We start from the raw sequence: 11790 nt of genomic DNA, 5'->3' as shown, positions 1-11790 counted from the left end.
GTATGTTGATTTTTACCGAATTGCCGGGCCTAAATGAATGAACGAACGAACGAACAAATGAACTGGATACTAGCCACGTAGAAATTAGCTTCCAAAGATTCCAAAATCAATGTTTATTATTCATTCATTTCACTTTTATGTCCATATCCTCACTCAAACTTAACACAGCAATCAGCTAAACAATAGGGAAAAAATGAAAACAAGTTGGTAGGCATAGTTGGGCTGGTTGGGCATTCCATAGCAGCTGACGCCACCTTCGTACCGGTACATTTTAACTTGGAGCCATCAAGTAATACTACTGTTAACACTAATAAACCAGCTAACAAAATTACGTTATAAGAACGTTATAATAACGTTACACTTGGGGAAAATGTTATTTTTTAAAGAACCATATGTACGTACTTATAACCCAATATTTACAGCGTTACAAACGTTTGAATGTTCTTACAACGCTGTGTGAACGTTATGCTCTGACATATCCTACCTAAACCAGAACGTTCGCGAACGTTACAAGAACGTTTTGTGTTTGATGTAGTCACATATTAAATATACGTTTACGAAAACCATACAGCCTTATTTAAAAAAATGACGGTACCACGACACCGGAGTAGAATACGAAAAGCGTTGTAACTTACAGACCCTTAGGCCTAAAGATCTCAGAGTGGCTACATATAGTTGACCACAGAACTGCACAAATATACAAAATGACTTAAAAAAGAGAGGTAGGACCTATAGGCCACTTAACATTCAGAACATCTCTTAAATGTGCCTCCAAAACTGTACTAAGTGTGTTTTAAAAATAATTTTAATATACTTTTCAATTTGATTTAATAGCTGATATTTTTGTAGAAATGTTCTTCAATAGGCCTATATATCTTTTTTTTTTTTTTTATATAAATTGCAAAAACCTGACCGTGTTCAAAATTCTGATTTCAGCGCTATGGGGTGCTTGTGGGGAATTGCGACAAACGGTGAGCTGCCAGAGCCGGTCACATTTGTAAATTGCATTTGGTCAACGATTGTTTATTTGTTGAATAAATGTATTAAAAAATAAATTAAATGTATCTTTGTAAAAAAAAAACAAAAAACAAAAAAAACTTACCGGTTTATAAAACATGCTGGAACCAGTAGGCCTAAATGTATTTATTTATTACAAATTGCGTTTCAGCAAACAACAAATCAAAAATGTAACTTTGTTTCTTGCCTTCATCAAATAGAAAATGTTGTTACTCCAAATGCAATCCAACCATGAAAATTATTGAAACAAATTCTTTTTTTTTTTATAGGCGTATTTATTTATTTCAACACTATTGTGGTCCGCATCGGCTGGGAGCAATCAGACCCTCAACCCAAAATACATAGGCCTACATAATAACAAGAAAAAGGAATTAAATGATTTAGCAAAGGAAAAAACGAGAAATGAAAAAGAAATGCAAATGTAAAATAATTATAAAATAAATGAATAAACAAATATTCCTGAATAAACATTGCTTACTAGGCCTATATAATCATTTAATCCCATCCCCACGCTGAAGAAAAGTAGGTGTTATGGATACAGGTCAAAGATCAATTTTTGAACTGTCTCGAATGAAGACAGTACAGACAGCTACGCAGCTACCATGCGCACAGAACGCGGGAGCGAAGGCTAGTCGATTTGTGGCTTGTCAGTTGTCATGTCTCAACGCAACATTCAGTCAGTAAGAATGCAAGTGTCTAGTGCCTGAATGTTCGATAAAAATGTTGGTTCGAGGAGTAATATATTGTGTTTCTGCACTTTACATCAATTGAATCAACTTCGTATAACACGTACGTACACCGAAAACGTAGCCTAAGCCTGTTCTAGGGTAGGCCTAGGCTGGTTTCCTTTAATTAAAAAACAGAGGGAGGGCCTAGGCCTAGCTAGGCCTAGTAGTAATAGTATTAGCCTATGCCTAGGCTAGGCCTGGCCTCCCCCTAGGCTAGGCCTAGACAGACTAGCCTAGGCCTTAGACCGCCAAAGATGATCACCCAGCTTGCTTAGAGGTTGGCCTAAGCCTTATTATTCCTTTCAATTATCGTTTATTTTTTTACTTTTTCAGATAGATACTAACTAGAAAGAGAGATGGCAGATTTACAAGCCACCATTGAATTGTCTGTGGAACTTTCTAAATTCCATAACATTGACTTGTTTCAAAGAGGGTAAGGAACCGTGATTTGATTTGATCATTATTTCGGTCAGTCATTCATTTACAAATGAAATAATTAGCATTGATTTTAATATTATATCATTTTGTTGGTTCATATACCTGTTGTATGTATTATTTTTATTTATAAATAATATGTAAAATTAAATGAAGAAATGCACATGTCCAGCTCTATAGCTTATATGACTCATCCAAAACTGTAGTAGACATTGGGGGTTTTCAATGAATAAAAATGATTTTAGCCTATGAAAATGAATAATGATGATTTTGGTATTGTCACTGTAATGAAGTACTTAAAACAATTCTTGAAAAAAATACAGCTATTTATTTATTATTATTGATTTGAACTGTTTGAAACATAGATTCTACCATGTCAGGATGTACTTGAAGCTACCACCAAGATCACCTTTTAAATATGATGTCACGTTACCACAGCAATCAGGTAAGTTGTTGGATGATATTTGGGCAAAATAAGTTTTATCATGATATCATAATAATTTATTATCTTTAAAAGCAATTGCTTTCACATTATAAGGGTACTACTATACAGGAAGATATTGATTATTGTAGTCACCTGAATGACCCTTTATTCCTGGACAAGTTTCCATTTTATTGTTATTATTTATTGAGAATTTGATAAATTATTGATATTGTTATGATCAAACTTCATACTGAGAATAAAATGAATTTGTTGATAATATGGTGAACAACTATACCATCTCCACATTTTGATGAAACAATTTAAAGTAATAAAACTTTTTATTGAGAATATAGAGATTTATAATGTGGGTGTAGATTCTGTATTTTCCCCATACATAAATCCTTTGGGAATTCTCAGATTCTCAAAAAGACCCCTTTGCTGGGACCTTTCAATTGACTCCACTCCCTTACACATTTCATGACCATGTGATGTCATCTTTAAAATAGATTACGTTGTGAACAAAACACTATAGGTACATTCAATACTGATAAATACGTCACTCATTTAGCACACGTTACAAACAAATTATCACCAATTCAGGGAAAATGTACAGTATTTAAAATTAGAAGAAATTGGAGTCTTTAGAGAGCTTTTGTTGTTTCGTTCGAGAACCAGTTCACAGCGAACATTTCTCTTTCCCAACCAAAAAAACCCAGCCAACCACGCACTTAGTAGAATCAGTAGTAGTGTGTGGTCTTTTGCGTTCATTGTCACAACCAATCATTGATTATGTGACTGGAACCTAGGCCCCAACGGGGTTCCGCCCCTTGGACCCTCGGGATCTGGTGACCCTGCCTCCCCCCACTTAACTAGTGTAATCACGCATTTCAAATCTCTCAGGATGGTAACTATGAGTTTAATTAAAGTGAGGGAATCCCCACCATAATGCCCCAGCTATGGTGTCTTCAGAGAGAGAATAACGCTAAATAGATTTGTGTATTTAGTGAATACTAAATTATATACAAACCAAATGCTAGTTCATTGTGTGTAGTCGACCTACTGTATTTTAAATTCACTGAACAGTAATATTATTGTGATTAATCATAATAAGTCCTTTTGTTTATATCTTAACTGCTCGTTACTATGGCAAGAATCAAGTGACGTAAATAAATATTCATATAGCTTACATTGTCTTCTCCATGTTTTTTTTATTACTGAACAGAGGCAACAGTTAGGAATGATTGGAACTGTTGTTATTCATCAGTATATAGGATTGAATGTGAAATATTGAATAAATCCATAAAAACTTAAAAAATATGAATGTTTGATTGAATGTGAAACACTGAACAGAGGTAACAGTTAGGAATGATTAGAACTGTTGTTATTCATCAGTATATAGGATTGAATGTGAAATATTGAATAAATCCATAAAAACTTAAGAAATGAAAATAAATAAATAAAATAAAATTGAAAAGAAACAATTGCTACCACATTTGTGTAAACCATTGACACTTGGTAATTATGTTTTTATAAATATTATTCATATTTCATCAGCCTGCATTGAATGCCAAGAGAGAAGTAATGAAGCCCACCCACTCATACTCATCAAAATGCTAGTCAATCATAAAATATGTTATCATATTAAAATGAACACTGCGACAATTAAGAAACCACTGATGCAAGGCACTCAGAGAAAATTCTGCAGACATGATGTAAAAACAAAAGTAAAATTCTACTTCATGAATATTGTACTTACCTACTGTACAGTAGATAAACCGACTTATTACCATTCTCTCCCAAAATAGAAGACCCCTTGAAAAATCACCATTGATTTGTGTATATTCTTTATCCATTAAACTACAATGCTATAGCTCTATTTCCTGTTGTTAAGGGGGATCTGATGTCCCCAAGGACAGTGTGTGTGGTTGTGGCTGGTGGTCAATCTAAATCTTTTTGATTGGACTATATTAATACTGAAAATTTAGGGATTTCATAGGCTTTTTCTCTGCCGGGAGGTCCCCAACCCCCAGTTGTGCCTCCCCTGACTGCAAGGGCTAAAATCATTGCGCACTTCATAATAATAATATTTTAAATAATACTAAATACTTAACAATTATACTATAATAATATATACTATAATTTATGATAATTAAATCAATTCAAATGTTTAAATTTCTATGGAATTGCATACTGTCAATTGCTTGAGTACATTTGTAATGGTCAGGTGTCAAGATATATTGCGTATACTCCATTGCAGCCAGTCATATGCTAGAAAAAGTCTGGATGTTTTATTTAACTTGTATAGTAGGATGCTTTGAACACAAAATTAATTATGCCAGCCACTTGAGATAGACCCAAAATGCATGGCCTCTCCATCTCTGTTTTTAAAACTTCCTAATGATGATGATGCTAATAATAATAATAATAATAATAATAATAATAATAATAAGAAGTAATTTCTTTCTTAAGTTCTTTTGTTTTCTGCTTTATCCAGAGATATAAAGTTTTAATTGATATTTATTATTGTCAACCTGGATAGATGAATCTACATCAGTCGAATAATAATAATAACAATAATAATAATAATATTTGTACTGATATCTTGTCAGTTGTCTGAATACTTGTTGTTTGTGGGAGAGCTGTACACATACTGAACTGTAGACTCATTTATTATGGGCCTAACTTTATTACATTACTGTGTCTCCATGTGTTCTACAGACACTAGCCAATGAATATATCAAAAGTAATCATAAATAATGTTATGTGCAAGTTATCACTGAGTGTCCATTCTGTGACATTTGTACTGTATCCTTCGCTATTTCCTTTTCTCATTGATATTATATAATGATCAACGTAACCATAAACACACCTGCTGTATTCAAGATTCGATTATTATGTGCAGCAATTGACATTCATGAGATTCCTTATTTCGGTGAAAGCATTTCAGTCATTTAATTGGTGTATAGATCCTCATCACCATTAACACTTTCCCTGGTTTCTGTGGAATGGAGTATGTTCTGAAAGTTATCTCTCTGCTTGTTTTTTTTTTTCAATGACATAGAAAGCGTGAAGTTTATTATTATGAGGGGCCCCAATATCCAGGGGCTCAAGCAGCTCAAAACAAAGTGCCAAGATTTACTTCAAAATATTATTCTGCTTGCAAATTGAATATATTACAAACTCATTTAAACCTTTATTTGATGGTCTGACAGAACCAAATCAGGATTTATAAATTAATATTAACTAGAATGATTACATTATTAACACATTTGTTTTCATGACCAAACATAATAATGTACATTTTTTGAGGGAGTATTTTTTAGTGTATCATTTTACTCCATGATTTGAATCTATTTTTATAATAGGTTAATTTTATTTTATTTTTTTTTTATCCTACTGGGTTAATTTGAATACATTTGTGTCTTAAAAATGTTTGTGACTGAGATGGTTAAATTATAAAGTCTCAGGTAAAAAAAATATTTAAAAAATACACACCAGGTATTCAATCACAATGTGGCATTGAATCAATAACAGATACTTTCTGTATTTGTGGCAAAGACAAACCCAAACCAGTCACTCGTCGCAAAATTCAATTTTGAGTTATTGATACAGAGTTAGAGAGTAAAATAATAGCTATAAAATGGTAAAAAAATCATTCAAATCGGACATTTCCTTATGAAGTTACAAGCGTTTAACCACACAGCTGTTTAAAGAACAGTATATGAGAAATCGGCCTTCAAAGTTTATGATTTCAGGCATTTCTCATGCAGAAACTATCTTTAAATTCTTAAAAAGTGTTGTTTTAACATTCAAAATGGGGAAAATAACAGCATAGAATGATGTGTAGATATATAAAGGTTTATTTTTTTAAAAATTTGACATTCCAGCATGTTTTGGCCATTTTCTCTGAAACACGATTTGCGACGAGTGACTGGTTTGGCTTGTCTTTGCCTCATTTATTATTCAGACTTGTTAATTGGTGATTTATTATTGATGTCTACAGTAGTAAATTTAATAATGTTGAGTGATTAGAGGTTTTCTGTTTGGTTCACATTCATGAATGATAAATCTAAAAACCAAACCTATCAAAATTCTAGGCAGCATATAAAATGTATTTCAATCGATCAATTAATCAATCAATTAGTTATCTTTATTATCATTTGCTCTGTAAGAACATAGATTCTGTATCTCTGTTCACTAAAGGCAAAAACATACCGAATACCAAATGAAAAAACGTAGATTAACACTCTGACTGCCAGGGGTTTGAAAAAATAGATCAGCCACCGCCAGACTTTTTAGCAAATTTTAACACTTTTCCGAAGCTCTGTGAGAGTGCATGTGATGTAATGAATACTACAAGAAAAGCTTTGTAATGTTTCCAAACACTTTATTCTAATCGCAATTTGTGGCCCGGAACAGTAAAATGAAAATGACTCACTTCTGGAGATTTACGCAGTTTTGCACAACAAAGCTGAGATACTGTAATCGCGATTTTGTGAAAGTAAATTAATACCGCTCTACACTAACGTAAGCAAGCAAATAGTGAAATACTTACGGTCCAGACTGAGTATAGTTTTTAAATTGTTAGTACATGTCGGTAATTACCCCATCTATCAGATTCCGTAAAAAAACCTGAAACACAAATTTACATAGACTGGCTGTATTACATTACTGAACTGCTGCTACATTGATGTTTGATCTCTGCCTGTTATTGACTTACCAATATAATCACTATTGCAGCCCTGGCTCTTAAACACATCTAGATGTGTATAAGAGACAGCACACAGCACCTGAAGGCTTACTGTAAATATCATCATTGTGTGATGAAAGTCTACAGTATTCTTTAGAGGGATGGCAATGTGGATGAAGCTGCTGTGTTTCCATGCAGCGTGTTCTGGCAGCTGGCTAAGAGCAGTGGCTTGAGCTGTCACCGGCTAAGGGCTGGGGCTCCAGGCCATTGCTCCCTAGATATTTATCAGCATTTTTGCACCATGCATTGGCTGAGTGTGGCCTGTTTAAGGAGAACTAAACATGTAAAAAAACATTAATATTTTTCTTTAAAATTTCAAATACGACGAGGCGGGTGGGGCTTTGCCCCTCAGGGTTATAGTGCCCAGAAGAATCCCTAATAGCCAGGCCTCTCTGTTAGTATGCCACTAGCAAAGAGATTCTGTAAACTGACATGGAAGCAATGAGGTAATTGCTACTGTACAGTATGTTAGATTTAGGAAGCATGGCTTAAACAGTAACCTGTAGAACCCCTCCTTTAAGACACCTTAACGGAACACTTTAATATTTGGCCATGAAGGGAGGAAAATGTATCTCTTAACATTATGGCCTACCCTTAATTCAGGGGACACCCATATACTGTATAGGGACACTTTTTTCGGCCCCGAAGGTGTCCCCTTAATAGGGATTCTACTGTAATGGAGATGCATGCATTTTTACACTTTTTTCCTTTTATTTTTTACAAAAGAGTTTGCTACCTGTCATCTAACACAGTGATATTAAAACCATGATAAAGCTTTTATATCACTTTATTAATATCCTAGAAATAATCATGATCAGTACTGTAGTACTGGTGAAGGGCCCAGCAATCCTGAAAGAATTTTAAGATCTGGTAGCTACTGTACAGTATTCAGGATTTCAGCATCTATTGCATTCCAAATTTAATAATTATTCACTTTTGACCAGTGTCCAGTATTCCTGAATGAAAGTTGGCTATCATTCATAGCTAATGTGTCTTGCCTATGGACATAATATGGCCAATGTCGGTCCCGAACCCACGACCTCCCAATTAATAGCCAAAGCGATACTGTGCGCCACATAATTTGTACATGATTGATTGCAAGTAAATACAGTACTTAGTCTGCTGATCGGTGTCATTTATAGCTACCTCCTACACTACAGTAACACAATACAACTATTGTAATACAACTACTGTAGCAGTTCTTTCAACCTATACTTAATCTATATCCATCATTAAAAATGATATATCCGATACTTTACCTTCTAAAAGTTTGTACAAACCCTATTTGATATTTTTTATATTTTTATTTTTTGATTATTTAATGTGTTTACAACTGACATTAATTCATGTTTTTTTTTTGTATTAGTATTTCAAAAAAATATTTGTTTTCATTCGCCTTGAAAAATGTAATACTGGTACTGTACAGGCCTGTAGGCCTATGTAATAGCTGCTTGTACAAAATAGAATCTGAATGTTTTACTATAATTTATGTACACTGTAGTCGAACATTTTACGAGGTTGATCTATCCAACTCTGTTTTAAGCTGATCATTATGGCCATTGGCATTTCACATTTAACCAAAAATAAACATCGTTTGACAGATTTAGATACAAAACTGTTTATTGTGTAATGATGAACATCATAGAATACTGTGTAAAAAAGCTCTCAGTGTAATACTGTAGGCCTGTTGTAAAATACTGTAGTTTGACAAACATATATGAGAATTGGTTTTATCTTGGTGTTGGTGGTACATGTACAGTAGTGATTGGGTTGTGGTGGTTGTAATGTTTGTTGGTCAATGCATTTTTTTAAATGCCTCTTTAAATAATTAAAATAAGCCTGTCAGATTCCAACATTGTGGGCCCCTTCCCATCGGGAACTTTCCCCTCTCCTGTCATGCATATCCTAGTGCCGCCACTAGAAAATGATATGATTACAGGTAGTTTTATATTATTTTACATATTTACCTAATATCTGGATTGAAAAACTGTTTTCTAATATAAATACAGATTAGTAATGATCCACAGTTAATATTGCTATTAATCCCCGGAATCTTTCTTCATTTTACTTAATTGTATTTATTCATCTGACCTTTACAGATATGCATGCAATGTATAATTATTTCAGAAAACACTAACTCTCAGGGCAATTCAGGAAAAATTAATTTGCAGTGAAGATTGCTGAGTTGCTAGCATTGTATCCAAGTTAAGTGATATTACCTTCTTCCCTTGGGGGGAAATTCGAGGCTACTGCATTAGCACCATGCACAAGCATACAGTGGCAGACTCAAGGGAGGCAGGGCCCCTCCCAATGTTTTCAAAATTATATAAAAAAGGAAAATTAGATTCAACTTTAAGTCTGAGAGTCCCATTTCTGGCTATCTGGAGGTGCCATAATCATAAAGTCAGCCCTAACCATGGTAAGGCTGGGGTGCAGGCCTGGAGAAAGTGCACAACAGGCGGTCTGAGGCCTCATACAGTAAATATCCATTTTTGGGGAAAAAAATTCAAAAAAACTTTTGGGCTATACCGGTAGATTACAGATAACATTTGCTGCCAGTGGCGTTTTATTGAGACAATTTTCATGGTCGAAGGCACAAATTTTTCTTTTCTAGGCCTGCTGAGGTGGGTGGACTCTCCATGTGAAAGCTCCCTGGGCCTCTTCTATTTTGAATTTCTGGATCCAACACTGATGGCAATGGTTCTATCCTGGTTTCCCCCACCCCACCATTTTTCCCTGGACATTTTCTCCTGGACACTTCCCCCAGTATTTTCCCCAGTATTAATTATTTGTTTATTATTAATTATTACATATTTAATAATAATATTTAATTAATTATTAATACCAGGGTATATTTACTCCCAGACATTTACTCCCAGACATTTCCCCTTCCTCCCCTATGTTACATTATCTCCCGGACTGTTTCTCCCCCTCCCCCTTGGACAGTTGCCCACTTCCCCCTCCCCTGCCTTTACATCTAATATATACAGTAAATTAAATATAATAAATAATTATAAATTTTAATTTATAATTCATTTAAATTTTTTATTTTACTTAATTTTAAGGAAGTAGTTGTTCCTACAATATTCATTAGTGCAATTTAAAGATAGCAAGACTAATTGGTAAGAACTAATTTTTCCCATTCTCAGTGTTCTTATTTTTTCCCTATTTCAGTCTTAAAATATTCTTATTTCATTCATATTTTTACACATTTTTGGAACACACAAAATTATTATTTTACAGTCTCAGTATATTACTATTGTAGGGTATTACCATAAATCTTAATCCTCCATGGTATTTCTCCGTGGTCACACCTACTACAAATAAGGATAAGACTTGTTGATTATTCTATTTTTTTTAAATGAAAGCCTTCTTTACCTCAGATTCAATTTGTTCTTTATTTTTAATAAGTAATTTCAGCCTCAGTGTTCTTATAAAATGTGTCCTTATACTGTACTGTATATATATTTAAAAAAATGTAATATTAATAGCTTAATGTGTTATTTAATTCATATTGTTTTTTATGTTTGTATAATTATTATAATCTATGTCTTCAATAGCATTATATCATAATTTAATGATGTAATAAAGTATTTTAGATTTTTTGAAAAATCATGTAAAAATTAGAGCTTTGTAAGTTTTTACTTTGTACGGTATTTCTTATACTTTTCTACAATCAAAACAAATTTGTGAACAAATGTTTAAAACTGCGAAGAAGAGCGGTGGGGAGTGAAATTGAACAGATTTTTAAAAGCCTTTAATTAATGTATTAAAACATTCTTCACCAGTAAAAAATCAAATAGAGCAAAAACATAAATTTTACTTCAGACTGTATAAACAGTGTACTCAGAAGTAACATTTTTTACAAAAATATTCTACTAAAATTTTTAAAATAATTTGTAATCTTGCAAGAACACAATATTTTGTATCCCAATGGCAAAATTGATTTATTTTTACGTACAGTAGATCCGACTAAGATCTGTTATGAACAGTGTGTATTAAACCTAGGTAGAAATTTAGTTCAAGGTAAAACAAACTCACTGTATTTTAGATTAAAATCAACCAATTGATAAAATATTTAGCTAATGATAGTTTTTTAGTTATTATAATTTTTTTAATTATAGAATTTCAATGCCGGTATCTGCAAGGTGAAGCCAAGCTTCATTTTAATTGGATAACATTAGTATAATATTCATGGAAAATGTTCAATCATCTCCACTCCCTTGATGACCCTAAAAGTGCACTCTATGTAAATTGTAATTATGTTAAAAAAATTAATCTACAGGTTGTACTGTAGAACAGATCCATGAACATGATTATGGATCATTAAAACAATATTATATTTTTCAAAAACCTTCTATAAACCTATCCTTTCACAACATAAATTTGCCTGCATTTTTTCTTGTATTGGTGACCCTTAAGGTGCACTCTATGTA

General features: G+C 33.1%; 1 protein-coding gene across 2 annotated transcripts in view; it reads left to right on the top strand.

Moving 5' to 3' along the window:
* The first annotated feature begins 1599 nt into the window (after positions 1–1599).
* LOC117113240 (protein FAM135A-like) overlaps positions 1600–11790 on the top strand; it is a 37670-nt gene continuing 27479 nt past the window's right edge. Inside the window, exons 1-3 of one of the 2 annotated variants that reach the window (XM_033256531.1) lie at positions 1600–1806; positions 2083–2178; positions 2546–2625. In XM_033256531.1, coding sequence (XP_033112422.1) covers positions 2102–2178; positions 2546–2625 — 157 coding nt within the window. In that variant the 5' untranslated portion in view covers positions 1600–1806; positions 2083–2101. Of the gene's footprint in view, positions 1807–2078; positions 2179–2545; positions 2626–11790 lie in introns of both variants that reach the window. The other variant, XM_033256530.1, reaches the window with a different exon arrangement.

The sequence above is a fragment of the Anneissia japonica genome, unplaced genomic scaffold (genome assembly GCF_011630105.1).
Source record: "Anneissia japonica isolate Jap-2015-1 unplaced genomic scaffold, ASM1163010v1 scaffold287593_len981703_cov172, whole genome shotgun sequence".
NCBI classification, from domain to species: Eukaryota; Metazoa; Echinodermata; class Crinoidea; order Comatulida; family Comatulidae; genus Anneissia; species Anneissia japonica.
The sequence above is the reverse complement of the archived record's forward strand: the minus strand, read 5'-3'. Positions and strand labels throughout refer to the sequence as shown.